Raw genomic sequence first — 26,150 nt, forward strand, 5'->3', positions numbered from 1 at the left:
CTAGTAATAAATTGTAGCAAGCATGATATACAATAATTTTTCAATTGCCTTGTCTTGCTACTTGATTTTCTAGGTTGGCAAAGGATGTATGTACATATACATACATATACATATCCCTGGAGGTGTTTAAGGCCAGGCTGGACGGAGCTTTGAGCAACCTGGTCTCGTGGGAGGTGTCCCTGCCCATGGCAGGGGGGTTGGAACTCGATCTTTAAGGTCCCTTCCAACCCCAATCATTCTATGATTCTATACTTCAGGGCAATCTTGACCCAGCAATTACTTTGTACATCAGCTGCATGAAAACTACCCAGTGCGCTGGGATGACTTTCATGCTATCAGAGGAGCATAAGTGTTCGCTACACAGTCACAAAAGAGTTACATTCAAGTATTTATCTTCATTTTTCTCAGGTTATTCAAAACAGCCAAGTGTGATGAAAGGAATCTCAAAAGACAACAGAATTTTGTTATGATGACCAAGCACACAAGACAAAAGTTCCTGTAACTTGGGAACAGAATTAAATGTTTTTATTTTTTCTTTCATGTATTTCAAGAAATGTGAAAAACTAAAAATCTTCCATGTTTGGTCTAATCATTTATGTTTCAAAATACTGGGGTACTGTAAGAGTCACTTCTAAGGTGAAGAGTCTATACTTCGCAAGACATTTTTTTTTTAAACACCTTCAGGTGGTGGTTTTTTTTTTTTGGCTTATGAGACTTCCAGAGAGACACAAAGATGAAAACAGAACAAAACAGGAAACGATTTAACTACAAAAGTGACAGGAAAAACTGCTTATGGTTAAGTGCCACATTTTTTATGAGTTCAACCTCTTCAACATTCTTTTTTTCTCATCTTAAGTCATAATTTTTTTCAAAGCTGAATATAGTGACATAGCTACCTTAAAGATTTTCAAAATGCAGTGTTCTTACCTGTTTTGGCTGTTCTATGATTTGAAGATACGGTCCATCTGCTAAAATAAAAGAAAGAAAAGTAATAATAGAAATCATATTTCTATTAGTTTGACACATAAGTTGCAGGGGTAAAATTGATGTCCTTGAACGTCTAGAGATACACTTTGTGAAAGTAGCTAAGCATCTTCAGAACTTAAATATTAATAAATAATTTAATCACTTGGCTGTCACTTCCAACATTCCCTAAGACCAGTGGAGTAAGAAGGGAAGGATTAACTCAAAAAAGTTAATTTTAGCTCAGAGGGCCTAAATGGGCAACTCTGATCACTCAGTTAAGACTTGAAAGGGTAAGTAAGAACAGGATCCTCCCCTTGCCACTGACAAGCAACCTGGCCTTCCTGAGGTAAGGGTAACTTTTGTATCTAAGCCCCTTGGGCTCTAAAGACTATGCTCACAAGCTTTTGGCCTTAGGGCTTCCTACTGAATAGGTGCTTTTGAAAGTCTAGAGACAGCCAATGGGAAGCTCTGAGGTATGGGAATACAGGAGGAATTTAAGCTGTCTCAACATGCCCAAACAGTCAGAACTGCTTCAAAAAAACCCCTAGACTTGAGGAGACTAAACAATTTACATTCTTTTAATAATTTCAGGTACACTTTTAAATATACCATTCTGCTGTGCCTCTAAAAACACTGAACATACTCTATTTTACTACAGATGCAGACTCTATAATGAGATCCATCTTTGAGCATGACGCTAATAGATATGATTATGTTTTACTAACAATCTATTTGTGTCTTTCAAAGAAGGCTTCCTTAAACAACTTTTTGTCTTGCACCACTCTCTGAACAGTGGCTAACTTCATACCATAAACCTCATTCAAAATTTGCCAGTTTAAATAGCCTTTGAGCAGGCCCTAAATCCAATAAGAACTCTGTGCCATCAAGGTTAAGAATTCATCACCTGATCAAAGCTTAGCTCCAACTCTGATCGTTTAGATTATCAGCATCGAGAAGGAAAGCTCTCTAGGTGGATGGCTGCGAAATATTTCTTAAAATGCAAATCACTGCTGAGTCTGAAAACAACAGTTCCGAGAGGTACGACTTCTTCTCTGCCTCTTGCTAGGTAGAGAAGAAGATTCAGATTTCAATGCTAAAAATTCAGTTGTTATCAAAGCAGATCCGAAATGCCAACTTCACTGTCAATACCTACACAATATTTTGACAGCTATATTCCTGTTGAAATTATGTATCATCACTTATACTCTGTTAAAGGTATTAATGCTAAGGAATCAAACAAGCTCACTGGGACTTGTGAAACCTCCAAAGCACAAGCCACAGCTATGGACAGAGCCTGCAAGCATATAAAGCATACTGTGTCCTGCCAACATCCAGGTGCAATCTGCTTCTGAACAACTACACCATCTGCAAGTACCACACCATCCAGCTACCTTAACTAGGTAGTACTTAGCTTCAGCACAGAACTACATACTTGCATCAACTTTAATTTGCCAATAAGCCTAATGTTCACTGATAATTAAAAATGGCAAAAGATTCATTAATTTATAGTTTGTAGTATGACTACATGCATCCTTCTCAGCTCCTCAATACAACTTCGCTTCAACAAAACAGAGCTTTGTGTCTTTAGTTGGCACAGGTCTTAACTGAACAGGCTTCTCTCAAAATTAAAGTTTAAATACGCTAATAGATGGAATTAGTATTTTGCTGTTGAAGTTAGCTGACTCATCAACTGAATTAGCTTCATGCCAAAGTAACATTGGAAATGCCAGTCACAACAATTTCACATACAAAGATCATTTCTCTTCCTGTGAAAAAGTAAACAGTGCTACAATTAAAATCTTGAAGTCACGCAAAACTATTGCCTCAAGACAGATCATCTTACAGTAGAAAGCATGAAAACCAGTTTGGACTTCGGAAACTTTAAAAGACGTAGAGTAATATTTAGCTTTGGTGTGGTTTTATGTTTCAGTTTTTGTCTGTGACATGGAGTTAAGATGAGTCGAGTTGGGCTTAAGCATTATATTGGCACTTAAATTTAAGACCTCTCACCCTCTTCATGCTTTATGCATTGAAAATTTTATACTTTAAGAATCCAGAGGCCCTGTATCTTCTAGGCACTAGCAGAAATAATGCATCTAAAAATACAACTGTGTAGTTCAACTTTCAACCAAGCCTCCAGGGCATGATCTGCCAAGTAATTGTTCTTTGGCTGTTCTCCCCTTAGGAGTTCACTTTCAAGACCTATACGTTGGGTTCGTAACAGCACAAAATACTACTGCTTTCTCTTAAACATTAGCCAGAAAAGGAAGCACTCTTTTATCTTAACAGCTAAGTGGCTGCAGCAGTACCTCAGGATGCAGCAGACCCAGGTTCCAACATTTCCTCAGCATAACGAAATTCAAACTCCTAAGAGAGGTATATACACTATATTGGCATATTGGAAAGCTCAACGGGAATTCTTCATACTGCTGAAATGGTTTTACCTTGCACAACGCTTGTGAAAACTCAAGAAAATGGAAAACTTAAGACTGTGGTTCTTATGTCCCTTGCAAAAAAGCTTATAAAAAAGCACACAAATATACTGACAGAAAAAAAATATCAAAGTATCTTACATACTAATACAAGGAAAGTGCAAAAAAGGTGCAGTGTAAATGTACAAAGGCAAATTAGATGCTTGTTATCATTAATCCAGATCATAGAAATCACATACCAATTTATTTAAAACAAAATTTTGTGAGGTCTTATTTTAAGCTTTGAGTTTTGTGACTAAATATTTTCTTTTTCACAGAGACTAAGTAATTCTCTGGTATAGTATCTGAACCAGATCCAAGTAATAGGAGAAGGCACTCTAATGCAAGGCACTTAAATGCATCTGAAATGCTATTTAAAAATAAAGCAGCAATAATCAAAGTAACATCCAAGCATAAATAGCATGTTATTTTGACTATAAAAAGGATTTTACTTAGTGAACGGTCTCATACAGCTGTCTTCACTAAATTCCAAATACCTTCCAGAAACACATTAGACATGCAGCCTATTGGCTGTGTGGTTCCTTCTTTCTCTCTCTCATTTTTTCCCGTGGGGAGAAGAAATGATGTTTAGTGCTTTGCACAGGAAAATTTTCAATATTTTGTTTCTATTAGTAGGCATGTATAATCTAAGCAGACAGCAGGAACCTGAAGATGTACACCTTGTAAGAGGAACTAATAATGACGAGATTTGTGATGATACTGTGCACCTCTGTTCTAGGCTGGAAAGTTGCTTGCTTCAAGTTCTTGTTTAATGAGCAACCCCCTTTTAAGTGTCAAACACACGAAGGAAGGCTACTTAATGCATAGCTTAGGTTCTACTTTTCACAGAATCACAGAATCATCAGAGTTGGAAGGGACCTCTAGAGATCCTTTTGCTCTACAGAGGCTAAAGCAGCATACAGTCATGGAGCTGGCCTCTACACAAGCATGACTCCCATGGTTGCCAAGAGCCAAGTTTTGACATGAGTGCTCCTCACGATTTGCCTGGTGCTGCTGCAGCCAGGAGGGCTAAGAACTGCAACTAAAACATGCAGTCCTCCAGCCTGGAGGGGGTTTGGTGCAGACCGCCACATCCTGGGTATGCCGCAGTGCTTCCTTTTCTGTCTTCTCGCCTCGGTTGCCACAGACCAACTCGCATCCCACTGCCTCCCCTCCAGCCTGAGTCACAGTCCCACTTCCCCACGTCTTCTTCAACTGCTACATTTCTTCATTTTCCTTCCTGCCTGAGTCAGAGGCCCTCCTGCATCTTGACACTCCCACCACTTACATTCTTTCTTCCTCTTGACAGGCCTCACCCTGCACACGCACTTCCCAAAGGAGCACCCATCTTAGGCTCCCTCTTGGTTCCTTCTTCCCATCATTGTAAAGTCAAGAAAAAAGGGGTCTGTAAGGTTGGTGGGATATCCCAGCAAGCCTGGCAGCACCATAGGATTACTGTGGTCCTTTATCTAACAGCTTACCTAGTACCTGAAGCCATTCAATTTAACCTGCAACCAGCTGTGGTCAAGCCCTCACCTCACCTTCTCTCTGTTAGTGGGTTCCCCAGAGCAGGGGAACACCCATGTAATCATACGCTATTCTGCTCTCTGGACATGGATGAAAACACTCACAGACTCTAAGTTTTCATTGTTAAATCCAACACCAACCTTCTTATGTCCATCCTGGCAGTGGTACCTTGCTGCCAAAAGCTCAGACTAAATCTAGTGTATTATCCTTCCTGGATAATATCCTTCCTGAAAGGCCTATCGTAACATCTGTATGTCATCCCTTCTCAGGGATTCGCCCCCACAGGAACACTCCCTTGCATCTCAGCTCGCAGTGTTCAAAGCATGACGTTTAAAGTAAGCAGCACATGGTCTTTGCTTAACCTCTCTTTTCGCTCAGTTCAATCTTCAAAACACAAGCACAGAAGATCTAGAAAAAACACCAGAAGCGGTACACAAGTCTGCTTGTGCTTCCAAGGATTAGGGCCACTGCTATGGGACAGGGAAAATGAAGACTCATCTAAGTTTTGGTCATGATCAGACTTCCTTGAATCTCTAACATTATCTCTCTCTGAAAAAATATGAAATCAAGTTTTTTTTACAAGTGCCTTCTTTTTCCCCTCTATGCCCTTCTCATTTCTCAACAGCAAGCATCACAGAGGGTTGGGCAGAGACGGTTAAATAAATACGAGAAAACTGTAATTTTAGCAGCCTCCAGGCAATACTGTTCAGCTGCTGATGGGCCAGCTCCCACTTCACAGGCTTAAAAATGCAACACAACACCAACAGCTAGTTAGACCAGAGCCCCTAATAATCAAAACAATTAACCAGTTCCAAAAACCATCTCTAACCCAAAATTATAAAACACTTTCTCAGATCTCCGCCCATTGTCTCTCCAATTTAAGGCATCACTTTGTCCCTCAACTACACAGTGGACATGACACTGATGCATTTCTGCTTTTACACTGCCTAAATACATGCCATGGATAATGCTCCCTCCATCCCCAGTGCCACTGAGGATTAGTACCTAACTCCCAAAGGCAGGGTACTTCCCAACGAGCCAAAGAGGCTGACTTTGTGACATACTGCCTTTGCTGCTGGTGGTGTTTTAAACCCACAGCTCCGTCATGCAGTTTGTACTGTTATGGCACTTGTTATAGATACATCCTTTTGTCACCCAAGGCACACAGAGACTACTTCTCTTTCTAGACTTAGATGTAAATGTAGAACTTCAACCACGTAGCTATCTATTACAGCCTTAGAGCCAAAATAACCTAGCCAAATTTTTACTTAAAACTGACATACGTGAGATAGAAAAAGAAGTGAGCAAAGACACTTGAGTGCTGACAACCTCATTGATAAAATCCTTGTCCCAACATCTCAAAGGTTTTCTACTATTACTGTAAATATTAGCATAACAGCAGAACATCTATCATCAGAAAGTCCCCAAATTCCCCAGCTATTTGTTGATTCATCTACCCTGGCATGATATGGCAATCCATAGTTACATATTAAACCTGCTTGCCAATGTAGTAAGTCTGACATTGTGAGTTTATGAAAGCACAAACTGAAAGATGTAGGCACCACAGCAAATTACAAGGAACAATTAATGTCTTCAGTTCTTTCTGTTTAAACCCTCCAACTGTCCTAGAGAAAAATCCTTTTTATAACACTTATTTCACCCTCCCCATATCTCAGCTGGAAGTACTTTTGGAAAACACCACATGAATTTTTAATTGTCCTTGCTGTGTAGAAAGAAATCATTAGTTCCTGCTTGGAAACAACTAAAGCATAACATACAAATTATTATATTACCTTATAACTGCAGAGCTAGTCCATAATAACACAACATAGTTTCAAGCAGGGGAGGAAGTAAGCATTATAGCAATAAACTCAAGAAACAAAACCACTGTAGCATCATCAGATACCACTGAAATTATCAACCTTTTCTAAAACTTATGATTACCTTTTTGTTTGTGACAATCTGAAATCCATGATTTTTTATTAAAACCCATTTTGTATACAGGGAACTTGCACCTATAGTGAAGCAGTAACTAAGACCAGTGCCACCAAAAAGGCTTTTTTGAAGCAATTTTGCAAATTAAGGATAGAGCTAGACTTAGTTCAGCAAGAGTTTTCTGTGACTGAAGAACTCGGTGCATTCTTGACTCCCCCCCACAGTTTTAGAAACAGTTGTTTTCTAGTTTAGACAGGACATAGATATCTGAAAATCAGTTTTATATATCTGAATAATTTGTATGGAATGAGTCTGGCATAAGGAGTACAGAGTAAGTTTAAAAGGTACGTGTGAGAGAGATCATTATGGGGAAATCAAAATTCCAATAACCTTATTTGTTCCACAGAAACTCTGGGAGAACAGTGAAAAAAACCCTTGGTATACAATGCACAAGCCCTTTAATCCTACGCAGATGAATTTTACTGACCAATTTTATCTGCCTTAATAAAAACACACTGCAAACAAATGATTACAACATTAATTTGTTGGATGCCTGTCCATATTTGTCAAGAGCTTTGCTCATCAAAACATTTTATCTTGAAACAAAATTACCATATGTACCATATGTGTTTCTTGATCCTTCCTTGCTATTATTCAGTCTAGAAAACTGAAGTATGGTTTAAACCAGGAAACACTGAAACAGTAACCACGCGTCAATTTTATTTTTAAATCAGCATTTATTGTTACTTTATGGTGGAATTTTACTTACGAAGTAAAAAGTTAATTGCTTATTTCATGTTACCCTTCACACCTTCACTGCTGTCAAGAGTATCAAATATTGCAAACAAAAGTGATTTGCATTTTCAACAAAAGAAAGCAAACTGCAATATAATAGATACCAGCTACAACTTAATACAACAGTCAAACAGATCACCAACTGAAAGTTATGATGTTAAAAGACATTAGTAGCTATACTAGATATATATATTGAGAAAAACCTCATACGCTTAAATAAAAATTTATTTCCTTCCTCCTTTCATATCAACCATTCTAATAAACTAAGCAGGAGAAAGAGTTTTCTAAATTCAAGCAACAAGTAATGCTTATAATGAAATTTCATAAGCAAAACCAGACCAAGGTTGATCAAGCAGCTAATACTGGCTGAGATATAACACACTTCTATTTGATCTTTCTGTTCTGGAACCGTAGTGGAAGAACTACACATCAGACCTTCGCAGAATACTCTTTGCTTATTTGCAGCGTTTGGTTGCAAAATTTGACTCTGAACTTTCAAACCAGTGTTATTATTCAGGAAATTGTCAGGTACTTTTAATACCAGACTGCCACTTTACAGGAAACAGAGAAGTCGCTGAGAAGGAAAAACAGATTTGAATGATGCAGGAAGTTGAATATAGTCTACATTTTATTAGTGAAAAACAAGTGCCTTAAGAATGATTACAACAAATGAAGCACCGTTCAAAAGAAAAAAGTACACGTTGCACTCGGCAAACTGACAATACAAACATGTAGGTCACTGAAGATGCAAATTTAGAAAAAAATACAAAATAATTTATAAAAACAGGTCATTCAAAGCTCTTTGGTCACTCAAACCATTTAACTAATTGAAACTTTCAGTTTCTGTACAAGCCAAAAGAAATTCCGATTTGCCTCACTGTTGAAAGTTTCATGAGGCTAAGAAAGAGATGCATAAGGGTGTAATAAAAAGTCTAGTTGACAAGTTTGGGATCTAGTATTATGAAATACAAGAAGGTAAACAAAAAAGCCTCTGCAAAGAACTTCACAAGAAAACAAATGGGAAGTAACAGCAGGACAATAGCATAATCAAATAGCAACAGTTCCTACCTGTTCGTAGTGGTAAGTCTGGAGTGATGTAATTTGTAGTATTAAATAATGCATTCATTCCCATGAACTGCTCCATTGCAAACATCTATATTGAAAGAAAGTATAATTACTACCGATATATATTATTTCTTAAAGCATCTATCAGCAAAGAACTTCAAATTTCTCTGCAAATATTGAGAGTGCAAACACCCCCGTGCAGTATGTAAACATTTTGTATATATTTTATTTTTGCTGGCAACAGCAGTGCAAGCAAAGCTGATAGTACTGACCAAGTTTCACCAGCATCATGAGACCAGCCTGAGCTCAGCACAGTTTCCAAGCACACATTTTGCTTATGTCCACTAACAACTATATTTTCAAAAGAGCTTATAACAGTAAATTCTGAAAATCTGACCCTGGATGTCTTACCCAAGGCCTTGCTGAGAACGTGTGAGTTTTCGTTTCCACTTCTGTGATTAAACCCCACCAGACTACATTCCTTATGTAAATATATTTACAAGCCCTAATGCAAAAAAACAGTAGACCCAGGTTAAAGTTTAATTTTCTTTTTTGAACACTGACATGTCTTAACTGATTGTAATTGTCATCAGATATAAATCTATCTTCTTCCAAAGTGGAGCAAGCATAAGGAAGAAAATAGTTTCTTTTTGGAAATTATGGTGAGTAGAAACGATCTGTTCTTCACTCAAACTTTTCATTCAAGTACCATTCTTACAATTAAAATGAATCATGAAATGACCTAATGAGATCAGGAAGAGCTTCTGAAGAGCTAGGCTTACTGACCTGTGTGAACAAAGGGAAGTTTTAGTCATCAGTGCCAATGCAAGTTTCTCAAAAAATTATATAATGAGCCTTTTAGGGCATCAGGGGCTTGATTTTCAGATAAAGTCCAATGTTCACCACAGAAGAAATTTCAGAGCAAGCGTCACAGGCAGACAGGACATAAAAATGAGGATCTTTTCCCAAGTACTTCTTTCAGCAGACCTAGCTTTCCTTTTCATTTCAGCCATTTTATGAGTGGCAAGGCACTTCACAAGTCACATAAAAAACACCTTAGACAAAAAAACACAACTAGATTTCGTCAAATCTGACTTTAGCCAATAGCTAGAATGCTTTTATATCCCCGTGTTGTTAAGCCTAGGAAAATACAGGACAATATGAAAGGAAGCCAAAACAGAGAGCTAGGAGAGAATACAGGGATAATGAAAATACACAAATACACTTACTTGGGGATCAGACACTCCCATAATATAGGAATCTTCTCCTGCCATTTTAAGTCCTGAAACACAAAAACATGATCAGAACTCTCATTTTTTTTCCCATGTACAGCAATAGAGAAACTTGAAAAAATCTCTGACCCTTCTTACTGTACTCATGATGTCATTGATTTCTAAAATACTCTTAACATTCTGCAGTATTTGCAAGGGGCAGTCTAAGGACAGGATAGGATTTTCCATTGCCTGCTCCCAAGCAACTAGAAATTACAGTCAAATCCTGAAGTCAAAATTTATTAAAATCAGGAATTAATTTGTTTCTGTCTTTGCTTTGACTATTCTGCCATTACAGTTTAGGCAAAAGCATTAGCACAGCTTAGCAAAAGCAGGACTCTGCATTTTTATACAACAAAAACACTTCTGAGCATTCATGAATGAACCCTAATGGTTGTCTTGTAAAGTATCACTAAATGCAAGATAAAGATGACCGAGAAAGAGCATCTAGTATTTTTTCTTTAAATAAAAAAAGGAGTCAAACATTGACTAATTTTGGACACCTTTTTTTCTAGAGGTCCACCACAAGTGCTTGGCACCAACAACAACTCAGTGCTGACAATGACAATTGTGGATGTACAATATACCTAACCCTCTCTCACAGGTCTACACGTAAATGCTGGACACTGGGGAAGTTCATCCTGGCTTAGTTCTCCTTGGGCCAGTAGCAAGCCAGTAGCAGAGCCTGGAAATTTTCTTAGGAATTTATTATGTCTATTATAAAGGATTAGTATTATTTCCTTTCATGTAGATGTTAGTGAAAGAATTACAACTTCACTCATGTTGATCTTGCTAAAAAAAGCTCTCCAAGGGAACATCCAAAAATAACTGTAGTGACTATTTCAAGATACTCATGTCTGCATGCAAGCAGACTCTTTAAATAAGGCTAACAACTAATAGAAGACAGAAACATGTCACTGCCCTCATATTCCACCACACCGAACATGAGCCATGTTTTCCAGCAAAGTTAACTGTGAAAACCTACTGTGACAGAGAGTGGCAAGTGATCAGTAAACTGGTAAAGAAAAACTGAGTCACCACGTACCTTCTACAGGAACTAGAAAGGCAAATATCAAAAAGACAATTGGAATACTCAGGTACTTCACTTTGATGGAGGCTCAACTCAGTTTGTTAACAAGCTCCAAAACCAACATATAGCCACCCACCCCACAAAAGTAGAAAATGAAAGAAAATCTAAAATGGAGAAATAGGAGACACCCAGATGACTTCCAGGAAAAAGAGGTCCATGAGGATAAAATTATTTTTCAACCTAGAAAATAAAAGTACTCACCTGTTTGGAATTCAATTTTAGAGAGAAATACTTATGGGGTAATATTTATTTGTAGTATTTCAGCAAATATCAAGTAAATGGCCGTAAGCTTTCAGCCAAAAATGAATAACAAGCAGCCACGTGCTGCCCATGCTGTACTTCATTGCCTAATACATCAGGATTTCAGCAATATAAATAATACCAGTCAATCACATTACCTCACAGGCACATTCTGCAAAGTATTATTTTCATCAATAATTTGCTACTGTTATTAATCTTTATGGGAAAAAGTCAACATACAAGGCATAACAAAACCTTTAGTATCCAACAAATTTTACTAAGATGTTTTTATTTTACATTCCTTTCCATAGAAAGAATATAACCCTCATCACCAATTGATGAGTTACTGAAATCACCGAAATAACTGTAATTTAGTTCCCAGTTAAGTGTGCAGATTTTTTTCTGTAATATCTAAAGACCTCAACAGCCAACGTTTTTTAGGAAGTGTCAGAAATTACCCACCCTGCTGATGCACACTGATTAGGTAACTGTGAGTACAAATGTCAGATTTCTTTTGCATAAACAGAATAAGAAATGGTTCTAGAAGTCTTGCTTTGTGATGTCTCATATTTAATCACTTACTGTTTCATGAGTCATACATGCAAAATTGTGTTCCAAAATACCTAAAGTACCCAGATAACATGGTAAATATGCTTGCTCAGAAAAAAAACATTCTGAGCAGTTAATATGAATAGCATCTGCCCACTTGCCTGTTTGTTAAATGTATACTTCTTTGCAAAACTTGCACACAAAGGATCTCCCAACTTTTTCTGTAAGCCCAATAGGATAAATTTAATAGTATGTTCTACCATCTTTGCCTTATTCTAGTTTCTTAGACTGCGTCACTCTCACTCCAGCAGAACCCTCTGGGAGAAGGGCAGTTCTCATACCTGTTATGCTTCCTGGTCACATTTACAATGCTACAATACACGACTTTAACACAGTGGAAAAATACCGCAGAGGCAGTATTTGTGAAAACTTTTCATTTAAAGTACTTCAATATAAAAATTAGAATACATACAGAAATAAGACCTACATCTATGTGAATCAGTCCTTCCATTTCACCTGATCAAAGTGATCATTTCTGGCTTTTTGGCTGATGCAATGAACAATGAGACGAGAACAAAACAGCTGTCATTAAAGATGAATGTTACATTCAGAAACAGCAAGGTAACTACCCACATACTACCCAGTTGCTGTACGTATGTACTAATGAATTTCTAACCAGGTATTAAAACACAATCTCTCTCCCACCAAAAGCACAGGTGTCTCTTACCTGAGGTCTTTTGTGTTCAACAGTCAGCTGCAATGTTTAGGGGAGAGGTTAAAGACATTCTCTCTGGCTTGAATGCTAAACCAGTTTATTATAAACACACAACGATTAAGATGTGCAAACATATGCCTTTGTGTATGTAAACTGACACTTAATTGCCTTTTCAGGGCCTAGACAAAAATTAACCCAGCAGTTTAGAATGACCCCTCTAAATGACTGAAAACACTCTCAGTTTCATTATGTGCTTTGTCCTCTTTCAAAGCCAAACAAATGACAGAAGTGTTCCAGGAGGCCTACCTCGAAAATAGAATTTGTTTCCTTAGGAATTATTTTGTTTACAAATCTCTAAGCTTCCTTTTCTTACAAGAAAATTACTGCAAATCCAGGGAATAAATAACATGATTAAAAAACAAAATGACACTTGCAGAAAAACAGACCCTAGCATTAACTGTATGACTTTTAATTGGTCTCTTCCCTTATTGCTTGAGTTTCTAAGCACCCTTCCTACATGCATTAAGCGATAAGATTAGCATCTACCACGAGTAGCTTTGTTCATTCTTTCCTTACGTGACCTGTATTTTGGGGCAGAGATTGTTTTTATCCAAGCCGAACTTGCTGCTATACGCATCTTAGAGAAGTCAAGTCAAAACCACCTCTCTCTCACTTGAAGATGACTGGGTTTAAATTTGTTTTGTGGAAGTTTGCCTTACCATATATGCCTGCTTTCCACATAATCTCCGATTCCCACAAACTGTACTGCAAACTTGCATCTACAATAAAAAAACACCCCTACACCTGCAGACCACAATCAACCACGACAGTCTCCACCCTGGAGATCATCTGAAGTCTTTCAGATAATGGGGCACAGGAAACATTTCAACTCAGTACTTTTTAGTGTGAAAATTCAAAGGTGGGTTAAGACAGGTCGTTTAGCTCCTAGCACAATGGGAACAAGTAAAATCCAGCTAAATTTGTCCAAAACCACACACTGGTGCCTACTGAGCGACTATAAGTGTGTATGTGTGTACATATGCATATACGTGCAGTACTCCTTCCTCTGCATAGTGGGTCAGTTGCCATTGTGAAAAAGGTTAAAGGAGAAAAAGAAAAAACCTAGGAAGATATATATATACACACACATATATATGGAAGATGATGGGGTTGCACCAACCAACCAAGTAAACATAATGGCAGTTACTTTGGATCACTACTCCTCTTTAATAACCAAGTAATACCAGGTACAAGTAGGCACAGCTGGAAGAACATTTGCTTGTTTATTGTATTCTGAATATTTGTTTTAAAGCTTCAAAAGGATCAGGCATTTAAAATGGAAACAGCATAATTAATTTAGGAATGCTGTCATCCAGGAACAAGAATTCTCATTTCTGTTTATCTCAATCATTTGATTTCAGATCTCTCTCCTGCTGTCCTCCGACACCCAGTGTATCTAACTACCTTCTAAAAACAAAGATGGGTTTCTCTACCCAACTTTTCTTTGCTCCCTGACTTTTTGGAGTCCAGACCCTTCCCTCCACTGTTCCTCTCCAACTTTCCAGCCTGAATTTTAAAAATGAGGTAAACCATTTTCCTCTTTGATACCAGTATCCAATCCAATACCTACAAACAGGGAATGGGACTTCTTCCTATTACCTTTCTACAGACAAGCATAATCCGATGCAAATTTCATCATATGTGAGGAATCAAGCTTTAATGTTCGATTCAGATACTAATAGTCCAGTTATTTCTGAAAACATTTACAGACATCTCACCCAGAAGCCGCATGCCTTTTAAAAAACTAAGAGTTTAAACTTCATTCTTTTTCTTTCTAGCTTTGTTCTCATATCAGCCTGGCTAAAAAACTTAAGAGTATATATACTAACAAATTAGGAAGACTTCTTATTCTTCCTAACAGGAACTAAAATAATTTGAATATTACCTTAAGTAGTTGAACATCCTTCCCCCACCCCCTAAAAAAAAGAAATTTGAGCTATAGTACCCCAAATCTATCTATCCATGTTTTAAAGTGCACCAGTGTGCTGATGAAGCAAACATTTCACAAAGGACCAGAGGAAAAAAAAAAACAAAACATGACACATGCTTCCTTTCCCAGACCTTCAAAGAGAGACATGGTAAGCAGGTCTCTACTTTTAATCTATGTTCTTTGAATACAAATGCACTTTTTAAAAACAATTTGGAGAAATGAAGGATGAATAGTATCACCAACTTCTCTACCCTACAAAGACCTGCCTCATCACAAAAGAGTGTGATGCCTGGTGGAAACTCTTATCAGCCACTCATCTCTCAAACTTTCTGTATTTTGAGCCAACCAGACAAAATAAAAGCATAAAACCCGATGTGACAGGATGCCCATTATATCCTCAGAAAATGAATACCAAGAGAGTAGCATCAGGATAACTGCCTGCTGTTGTGTTTTAAAATACAAAGAATCAACTCATCTTTTCTAAAACTTGTTCATTATATTTTAATTAGTTCAGTATAAAGACTGAGTTCAGGATATTAATATTTTATGGAAGAAGGTTTTGTTATAGCAGAGATCATTCTGTAAAATTTACATTCTGTAAAAGGCACTCTGAAGAGATGTATGCTAGTGAATCATGATCTTTATTAGCCAGAGTTATTAGTTCATTATACTTGTGAACTGGAATTAGTGTGATAGTTTAAATAAGTTTCTGTGTTGAAGAATGTCCATCTCTTACTTTGCGAGACGTTTTACATCAACCTGCTCTCACCTTGCAAGGCTGGGATTCAGAAAGTGAGCCTCAAGATGAGAAACTCAACTACTACACTTCGGCTGACCTGATCCACTGAAAGCACAGTTCTTCCTGCAAGTTTTCTAGCAGTGTTTTTTCTCTTTAACTTGGCTTTCATTGGAATTTACCTGTTAAAAACAAACTTCTTTAACTGGACACTGAATGAAAGTCATGAAATTCACTGTGATTACGCTCTTAGGCTGTTTATTTTGCTAATTAAAAAGAGAGAAGAATAAGGATGAGAGGCAAAGACATCTGTGTTTTATATATTATATTGTAAGTATATTTTTGCTACCTCAGGGCTATGAAACCCAGCAGACTATCTGATTGCAGAGAACTAAGTTTTCAGGAACAGCTTCAAGTTCTCTGAAATCCTGTAGCAACTATGAATAGTGAGGTAGAAACATTAACTGTTAAGAGTCTCTACAATGTGTTTTACTTGGTATTGTTTATTTCTTTTAGCAGCAACTATCTATCCTCAAGCCTCACTTTTCTATCCTTTGCAAAACATAATCTGTACCTGTATAGAGACAATTGCTTTAGAGATCAGCATTTCCCAAATGGAGGTGCTGGGAAACATATTGTGCAATAGATGCTGCTATTTGCTGGGTCAGGGCTGGAAGCAGGACAAGAGCTGCTGAGATTATTTTGGCTAGCAGACAGAGCAGGCTACTCTGACAGAATAGAGATACTGATCCAAGATGTTTAGTCTCAAGCCTTCATGCTGCAGTGCCTTCAAAGGCAGGATGCTGCCTATCCCTTCCAAAGCCTGGCCTTTTCACCTTAGCTCTGGCCACCTCCTCTCAACTTCATCCAGGAAGTCATTTCCCTTGTAACTCAGTTACTGTTTCCAAAACACTGGGAGTACAGCTCCAGAGCCAAAACCTTTGGTGCAGAATACATTCTTAGAGAAGCACAGAGAGGGAAAAAATGAAGTCTGAGAGCTGCTATTTTCTACCTCTGCACAAAACAGCAGGCCATACATAAACACAGGCTTCGGTCTTCCAACGCTTCAGAGGACACACGAGTCAGGTCATGAACCTACAGCAGTTAGATGGACAGCCCTTAGTTCGAGCTGTGCATGTCCTTCTAACCACTTTAATTTTTTTAAGGCTGAAAAAAAGATGCTTTTCTTAGGAAAAATGAAACCCGTTTCTGTTAAAAGCAATGTAATGACAGTGGGAATATTGTACAAGCAAGATTCCAAACAGTTTCTGGCATTTTGAACACATATTGTCCAAACCTGCTTAGAGCAGGTCTACACAACTAAACTCTAACAGCTGTCAGCTACCAGCACCTTGTACTTCCATTACTGTTGCCATGAATGCAGCTGTGGCAGAAGAAAATTTTCTGGAGAGGGAGAAACATCCCCTTCCCAAATACTAATCAAGCAAAATCTTAAAACGGGAAAGGTTTTACCAATGTTTTACATTGTTCTCAGCTACTCATTTTGATTGCATCCACTGTGATAAATTATACTGTTTCTGAAGTCTGCAGGCAAAGGTTGAGACTGGACCAAATATTTATCTTTTAGATGAATGCTGTCCTAATGCACAGTCTGGAAAAAATAGGAAAACACAAGCTATACACGCACATGTTTTTCTTTTTAAAACAAAAGGAAAAGAAAAAAAAATTGCTGCAGACAGCAAATCCTTGGATTATTCAAAATAAGAGGTGATAAACAGCTACAGTATGCTGATATATATGAAATAAATAGAACCAAAATATTAAGGGAGCATCATGCATACTTTCCCTCATATAATGTGGCGTAGATCTCTTAAGCACAAACAAGACGGGACAGGGCATTTTAAAAAACAAGAGAAGTGATTGCCAACTCGCTCAAGTTGACAAGGACCCCCATCAACTATGTTTTTTGAAGGGTTTTTAACTCAGTAATGAAATGGACTGGAAATTTGAAATTTGCCTTTAAATGTTAAAAGTTTACTAATTTTTTTCTCCCATCTAGGACTTCAGTATCTGGAGTAAGGGGCTGTTTTAAGGAACCTGTATGCTCAATGTAAAACTCAACAATGCTCAATTTCCACAAAAGCAGCATACGGAAGTTGTTTGGTTTGGGTTTTTGGTTTTTTGTTTGTTTGTTTGTTTTTTTTAACTTTCCTTCAGCTGCTACAAAGACATGTCATCTCTGAATAAAGATTTGAGTATAATTTGTCAGTATACAAGTGAGAAAAGGTTTGTGCAGAGAGGCATTTTTATCAAAGATACTACTTTCCTCCGCAGACTTTTTCTCATCTGTAGACTGTTGCAGCTGCAATAACACTACATAACCCTAAATGACACTGTTTGTTTTTCTAATATAACAACACAAATTGCCTCCTCTTGTTATTAATTAAGTCTGCTTATTATTTCCTGTTGGGTGGGACCTGGGAGTTCTGGCTGTGTATTTTTAAAATTAAAAAACTGTTTAAATTAAAGTTTTCAAATGTTTTCCATCATGAGCAGACACATTATTGGGCCACAGTATAAAACCTAAAAAAACATTTAGGATATTAAATCAATCACAAGTATTAAAGAGATTCCAGAAGTATGATGCTCTGAATCAGAATTGTTGGGTGCAGAATTACTGTAGGAAATCTAGACTCAAATTTATTATACCAGGTAACTACTAAATTTGAAGAAAAAAATCATAGCATGAAGAAATTCACTTGGCAGAGAGTAACTGGACTACCTGAATGGTTGCTTTACTAAGTATCTTTACAAACAGATTTTTTGTGTAACTGTTTTATTCCTTTCCCAAATGTCAAAGTAGTGAACCAATGGAAACAAGAGGAAACACTAAGATGCCACAAACATATGAACTGTTTTTCTAGGATATTGCCAGAATACAATTAGAATGTTTTTGTTAAAACACATTGCAAGCAACTTAAACCAAAGAAATAAACAATATTCAAATTTATGGCAAGCATAGTCCGATATACGCATAATTCTTAATATATGTAAAAATACTGAGGTTCAACACAGCAAAACACCTCTAGTAACTACACTGTATTTTAGCCATATGGGGTGGTAATGCTACTAGAACTAACCTGAGTATCGTGTTAAAATGCTGGTTCTTTTTCCCTACAGATTAAAAAGAATCACTAAGTGTTCTTTAGAAATAGTTCTAGTTCATACAAAGTTGTTCATCAAAGTAAAATTGTAACTTAAAAGGCCACACATACCCATTTCGTAAGCCTTAAGTGTAATGAATCATCAAGATTAAACAGCAAACCTTTTCCTTTTTTGGGGGGAAAGAACAGCATTTCTGAGAAACCAAGTAACAAACAAACTCAAGATTTCAGAAGTCCAGTGCACATAAGGTTTGCTGTATAACCAGGCACTTTCACACAGGTTCTGGGGACTTACTGAAGACACAGTCCCCCATTTCATCAACAACAGCGGCAAAAGAGGGCTCAGAAAACAGCAAGAGCTGTTACCAGTGCAATCACAAAAGCAAGCTAAGGGATTCTCAGCATCCTTTTCATTTTGAACAGCCACTGAAAACGTAACATCATGGAAATGGTCAGTTAAATAACACCAGTAAGTGGAACCAAACAGGTAGAACTGAGTCCAGCACTGTCACAGTTATATCCTAGGTTTCAAATCTACAGGTGCAATGTGGTTACTAAGGCTTATTTTTTTGTTTTTTACAAAGAAATAGTTAAATTGCAGCCTCAATTTTCTACAGTAACCCATGAAACAAAAAAACATATTTAAACTAAACTAATAAGACCCCAAAAAATCTGCTTACTGTGTTTTTACTTCATTTGTGTGCTAAAAATCTGCCTGTAAGTGTTTAAGCAGATAGAAGTATGATTTTTAAAAGAAACAAACAAACAAAACAAACAAAAAACCCCAACACCACACAACTCAGACCTACTTTAGTCTTGATCTGTTGATACCAGTACAGTCTGCTTGCAGGATGCAATGAAATACAGAGGTATTTCAGTTCAGCTAATTCTGCATTTTAAATAAAGAAAAATATGTATCTGGCACTGCTTTTCAAAAGAACATAAAAGTTGAAAGGGGGAAAAAATGCTAGTAGTAGCAACAGTAGCTTGCTCCCCACACATGGTCTGTCAGCTCTACCTAAATCCTAAACAAAAGATTTTACCTTGAGAATAGCATAATAAACATCTTTTAATGCCTTACTTATGAAACTGTCAACAGTGCTTCAGCAAAATACATATGTTTAAATGAAAGCACTGAAGAAGACTCACTGAATTATTTCTATGCTCAAAATTAGATGCAAACTTAGTGCCTGACTGACCTAAGGGCACAGTTAATGACAACTGTAATTACGATCTTATCAATGTAGAACTTCATAAAAGGTTCACAGCTTATTTAAAAGACATAGTATTAAAACTTCCACTTCTAAAATACCCATGTCGGAACTAGAAGTGACCGAGACCAAGAATCTCTTTTTCATGATTTGCCTGAAACATTCTCTCCTCTTTGTTTATAATAGCTGTGTTATTTTGCAACCAAAGAAAAGCCATCAACACGGAAAAAAAAATTTAAACTAACTTGAAAGTTTGCATTAGTTGCTTAGGGAAATGAGTAACAATTTTCTTTAAGACTAATACTTCTGAATTTAGAGAAGACAAACATTTACAGCACCCAAAGGTAAGAAGATTTTAGCAAGTACATTTTGAAGCAATTTATGAAAACACAGATTAATTAACCTCTGAAGACTGCAGAATTTTCTCATCACTAGCTACATCAGAAAGCCAACCATAAGTTAGTAAAAAAAAAAAAATAAAATTGTCTTTCACTGTATCTTTGCAACTTCAAAACAACCTTTACTTTGTATGCATTTAACTACTGAGGGAGACCTGAACTTTCTAGTCAGCATAGAGAGCATCCTCAATAATAAAGACTCATAGGCCTTCAAACTTGGTTCCTGTCCTTCCAGACTCTGCAATTATAAACATTATAACACAAATTCCTAACTGCACTTATTTCTGGAATTTCTGTATATACATGAGACAGTGGCATGGCAGTAATGAAAAGCAGGAGTACTGTTTTCAGGAAAACTCAAAAATCTATTAATTAGCAAGTTTGTGTCAGTGATATTTATTTGTAGGTATCCATTACTGAATTCACATAATGCCATCTCAGTGAGAAAAAGTAAATTTAAATTTATTATTAAAATTGATTTTAAAAATCAAATACATAGTAACTGAGAAACAATTAAATTGGTTTTTCAATAAATGAAGCAGGAAATTTTTGAATATACTTCTAAATATATGTTATTTTTATGCATATACATTATTGTTTAAAAGCACACAAAGTGATACAAAGCCATTCTGTTCTACAATCTTAACTCAAAGCGTGTTCATTATTTGCATGAGAAAATAATTCCATTTTTCAATGACTCTACTGCTGATTGACATTTCTTTCTTTAAAAAAAGGGACAAAGGGTAGAAAGAAAAAGGCTTTTTCCCTTTTTATTATTAAATTATTTAACAGATATCACACATATTTCAGCACTGAGTTTCCTTGTAATCTCCACACTCTGTGGCAGACCTTGACAGTAATATTTCAGCATAACTGTCAGTTAAATTCTTGAGTCAGGGAAGTTTACAGTACAGAGGTTCTGCCTCTGAATAGTTACAAGCTGCTTTTTCCTCTTTCGTTTTCTCAAACTGTAGTCATTTCTGTAGATTACAAAACACTGCAGACAGGATGACGTCTTAGAATGACATCTTGGTTAATGCTTTCCTAGAACAGGCAGCTACGTTCCTTCTGAAAGAATAAAAATGCTTTGACTGAAAAACTATTTCAAAAGTTGATACTTCACCACTTCACCGGACATAGCACAGAGACACTGGACGTCAATAAAAACAAAGTGCTATATTTTCAACCCTGTTCTGTGAGCTTGACAGTGGTGGTGTAGCACCTTACAGCATGTAAGGCTCAAGGCAATACGGCAGAGAATTCAACCACTGAGTACTAATTTTCTCTGTGAACAGAATAAATGAAAAAAGGACTTCCGAAGCACAAAACATGCCAAATATGATAGGCACTTTAAAAGCATTTTTTAAGAAAATAATCTGTATTTCCTTTAAAAAGTTATTCTTTAGCAAAGATTTTGAGGATTTTAAAACAGGGACTTGAAATGCAGCAGATGATCCCTTGCCTACAAAGCCTTATTCTGCAAATGTTACCATCACTCTTATTTACTTATTTGAACAGTTACATAGCAGTACACTACATTATGATAATGGCCAAGTAACACATAGCTCATCTGTACTACGTTTCAGAAATAATACTCCCTTTTATGTTCACATAAAATAAGTCAATAGTGATTCTTTATCGAAGTTACCATCAAAGCAGAAAGCACCAATAAGTAAGGAAAAAAGAAAAAGTAATCGTGATGATGAAAAGCTGAATATTCTTGGATTTCAGTAAGAGAACACTCAGTTTAATAGTATTCCTTGTCGTGGTGAGAACTTTCCAGTTTCACCACTTGCTACTAAATTGCCTTTAAAACCCTCACTATTTACTAACTTTGAAAGGAGCCTTTCTCCGGCCTATCTGCGACACTTCGCAAGCCCCACCCGGGACGGGGACACCCGAAGCGGCCAGCAGTGAGCCTGCGCGTTTGCCCGGTCACCGCCGGTTTGCCCAGGGCCAGCCGGCGGCCGCACCGGGGCTGATACCCCGAACAGCGTCTCAGGTGAAGCGCATATGTGTCACCTTCGACACCGACAGGGTAAAAAAAAAAAAAAAAAAAAAAAAAAAAAAAAAAGGCAGCACCGCCTCTGCCTACCCGCACCCACCGCAAGGTCAAAGAAAAAAAGCACGAAAAATTTTTCACTTTTCTTGACGGTCCTTCGTAGACGCACCCCCACCCCCCAGCCACGCAGACCCCTACAACACATGAGCAGAAAAGACTACTACGTACTTTTTTTTTTTAGCTAAAAAAAAAAACAACCCAACAACAAACCCCAAATCACAGAAGAGGCGTGAGGCGGGTCGTGCACTAACGGAGGACAAGTTTTCAAACCCGCAAGAGACAGGAAAGACTAGTGGCAACCACCCTTTTCAGAAACCCCGCACTGGGAGGAGGGGGTTGTCCCCCTCCCCGCCCCCCCCCCGGCCGGCAGGGCCGGCACCGGCACGACCCACAGCCCCGCCATCCCCCGAGTCCAGCCCGCGACACGGCGCCGGCCGCTGCCGCCGGTTGCCCGCCTTCCCCCTCTCGCTCGTCGCAGCCGCCCCGGCGAGCACAGGCAAAATCCCCGCGGCGACCGCTCCCGGCGCTTCCTTCCGTGGGAGCTCCGCGCCCGGGACCAGGTCACAAGCGAGCGGCTGCCCGGCACCAGGCGTGGGGCCGGCCCGGGGGACACCTTTGCCGTCGGTAAACCTGCCCCCCTCCCGCCCCCCGGCGGGTTCTCCACGCTCTCCAAGGCGCTTCCCCCCCGCCCAGCCGGAGCAGGGTGCAGCTGCCCGCTCCCGCCCCTGTCTCGCTCCGCATCGGGCCGCAGGAAGCGCAGCCAGCGGCAAACGGGCGCCGAGGTAAGGGCAGGGGAGAAAGAAGGCGGCGAGCGGCGGGTCAGGGGCCGTCTGAGGCTCACCCAGGGCAGGGCAGGGCTGGCGTCGGCGCTCGGCGCTTCTTCTTCTTCTTCTTCTTCTTCCTCCTCCTCCTCCTCCTCCTCCTCCTCCTCCTCCTTGTCGTCGTCTGCCGCTGGCGGGTCCCGGCCACGCAGTCCCTCAGCGCCGCGCCATGTAACCGGCGTGACGCCGCCGGCGCCGCCCGCGCCCTGGCTCCACGCGGACTTTCCCCCCTCCCTCCTGCCCGCCTCACCGCGGGCCCTCTGGCGAGGGCAGCCGAGCGGCACCGGCCTGCACGGCCGCCGCCTGCTTAGCCTCCGCCCCCGCCTGCTTGCAAGCCTGCCCGCCCGCCCCGGCCCGCCGCACTTCCTGGCTGGAAATTCCCGCTGACGCTCCGGCAGCGCAAACGGCGGGGTGGGAGGGGTGGGGCGGGGCGCGAGCGCCGCTGGGGGGGCTGAGGAGGAGCGACCGTTGGAGGAGCGGGCGGCCGTTGGGGGGCTGAGGAGGAGCGGGCGGCCCTACAGCTGCGAGCGCCGCGTGCCGTCTTGGGGCTGAGGAGAAAGCCCGCCCCGGGCGGGCGAGGAGAGAGAGAGCGGCGAAGAGAGCAGGAGCAGCGCCGAACCCAGGAGGCGCCTTCCCCCCCCCCCCCCCCCCCGGCCACCAAATGTCGCTGCCAGGGACGGGCCATCCGGCCTGGAGGAAGCCGCGTGAATATGGGGGAAATTAGCACCGCCACGAGAGTGATCCTGCCCTTGTCCGTGTTGCGTGGCTCACAGCGACGTTCCCAACGCTTCCTGTGGAGTCAGGCCCGACCTGGCGGCTGGCAATGTTTTCGTGTTGGTTGACCACTGAAAAGTTTTGAAGGGAAGAGAGACTGTGCACAGAGTGAATTTAAACCCATTTTCATAGCAGCTGGCTGTTGGCTGCCTTTCATGGGCACTTTGTAAAAGGAGATTTACTGATTTACTGATTGTCACCTGATGTCTGAAAATGGCACCAAACGAGAGTACAGGCTACACAGTGCCGTGTTTTTTTTGTGGATTTATACAGCTTCTGGCAGAGTGGACTCCCAGGTTGGTTAACTTATTAAGTAGTACCAGCCATCAGTAATATGCTTGTCTTCTTAATACTGAAATCCAAGTTTGTAGTACAGTAACTAAGTCTCCCAGACACATTTAACTAAGGCTGAAGGAAGTCAGTTAGTGCTACATTTAATCGTCACAAATACTGTGTGAAACACTTAAGTTCAAACATCTTTATGCTGAGTCTTAAATGTCTGGTTTGCTAAGGGTGAAGAGCATCTCAAATCAGCAGCCGGCATGGCTCATCTGATGTGTGTGAGCACAGAAATTCTGTGGTATGCCTGAAAACCACCTGTGGGGGATTTTGTTATGCTAAGGCTACATGAGGTGGAGCTTCACTAATTATCTCAGAGTTGAATGAGACTAACAAAAATCCTAATTTATAAGGAGGATTAAAGAAAACTCAACTCTATAAATGAATGAAGTTATGTGACTATTGCTTCTTGTACTGAAGCAAGGAACCGTAATCTAGAGCAAAAAACGGATTCAAAAGAAATAGGGTCAAATCGTTGGCCATCTGTTGACTGGGACAAGAAGAAAGGGGTATTTTCATGAGAGAGGTATTACTGCCTTATCTTTAACACTGTACAGATAGTCCAGTCCTAAAAGGAGACTATGCTGCTGGATACTTCCTGTCTATCCAGGTGGTAGCTGATTTCATTCCTGGAAAGGGAGTAGATTCAGATGTTATGCTTTGTGCTCTGTCTCTGGGTTGGAACAGAATTGTACTCGTTTAAAATTAGTGCTAAAACTGAAAGGGAGCTTGGAAATGCAAAGGATTTTCTCTGTCTTTTGATAAGAGAGCTGAAATCCTATACAGGTTACACATACAAACGTATGAAGAGACAGTCACTTCCTTTACTTGGATTGCCACTCATGCTCTGTGATGCAGTTCTAAAAATGCATTCCCCCATTCTCTTCCCAATCCAAACTGGAAATTGAGAATGACTTGGCATTTCTGAGTAAAACATGTTTTTCCGTATTAAATGGGGGTACTTTCTGGACACTCAAGACCCAATATTAATCTTTTCTGTGGAAGCAAGTGCACTGAAATAAGCAGAGCAATTGAGGAGAGAATCAGGCCCCAAAACCCTTTAAGAAGGAAATCTAGATGGATTTAAAATACAAGACATTTCAAAATAAGATTCATTTGAAAGGAAAGGTGCCATGTCACAGCTAGTCAAAGGTGTGCTCACAGGGCAAAACCTGTATGAACAAGTACCAGGAAATCAGACAACATGGAAAAGTTCCAAAACTTACAGAGACTTAGCTGGTGGATTTGTTTTAAAAGGACACATTATCAAGTACTCAGGCTCAGCCAGCTTTCCCCATGAAATCCTAATCAGCCTCCACAAACATCTAGGTTTTAAAAGAAAATCCTCTTCAGAATTACATTTAACACATTAATTTGTCTTTTTTATAATTTAACACCATAACAAAAATGTTATTCCTACTGAAACCCACAATAGTGCCAGGTTGTAAACCCACCAGTTTTAGTTTGTAGTGTAAGCACACCAATTTTACCAGTTTGGTAAAATTATCTTCACAGGACACTCTAGATAAATGAACTGCTTTAAAGTACAGGATTCTCACCTGAAGAGCCAAACAAGCAGTTATTCCTCTAATGCTGTTTCCACCCACTAGGGAAATTAAGGAGACAATATAGACTCAAGTGTGAGTGGTTTGCAGTGATAAAGTGGTTCCTCTTTCCTGGGTGACACAGGTTTGCAGTATTAACATCAAGATGCTTCAATACCTGGACACTATCAGCTCACAAATGAAGAGCAGATGATTAAAGCTTGAACCCAAAGGAGCAAATGTTTACGTTGACTGAGCTGAGGAAGATGTGAAATGTTTCTTATCATCTTACAGGTGTATCAGAGGTAAGGCTTTCTAGTTGTACGCTTACCCAGGCTGTTTCACCTTAGTAAGGTTGTGTACATTTGAGTTTCCTGATATGTAAATGCAACCTACGATCTGTGTCTGTTCTCTGCTAGGTTTGTTCTGGAACTACAGATCCATTTCTAAGGTCAGGAGTCTTTGGCCTCAGTACTTTTTGATCCTGTAGCTAATATTGTTTCTCTTTGGGAACAAAGTGCTATTT

The 26,150-nt window shown here is 39.3% G+C and overlaps 1 protein-coding gene across 1 annotated transcript in view; it reads right to left on the bottom strand.

Moving 5' to 3' along the window:
• NFKB1 (nuclear factor kappa B subunit 1) overlaps window positions 1-23,079 on the bottom strand; it is a 60,344-nt gene extending 37,265 nt beyond the window's left edge. The window contains exons 1-4 of the mRNA XM_082483013.1: window positions 22,988-23,079; window positions 9,989-10,041; window positions 8,763-8,847; window positions 928-968 (exon numbers count right to left, since the gene is read on the bottom strand). Of these exons, the coding sequence (XP_082339139.1) occupies window positions 928-968; window positions 8,763-8,847; window positions 9,989-10,033 (171 nt within the window). The 5' untranslated portion in view covers window positions 10,034-10,041; window positions 22,988-23,079. The remainder of the gene's footprint in view (window positions 1-927; window positions 969-8,762; window positions 8,848-9,988; window positions 10,042-22,987) is intronic.
• Window positions 23,080-26,150: the final 3,071 nt, after the last annotated feature.

This window comes from Vanellus vanellus, assembly GCF_965231255.1.
Source record: "Vanellus vanellus genome assembly, chromosome: 4".
Taxonomy (NCBI): domain Eukaryota; kingdom Metazoa; phylum Chordata; class Aves; order Charadriiformes; family Charadriidae; genus Vanellus; species Vanellus vanellus.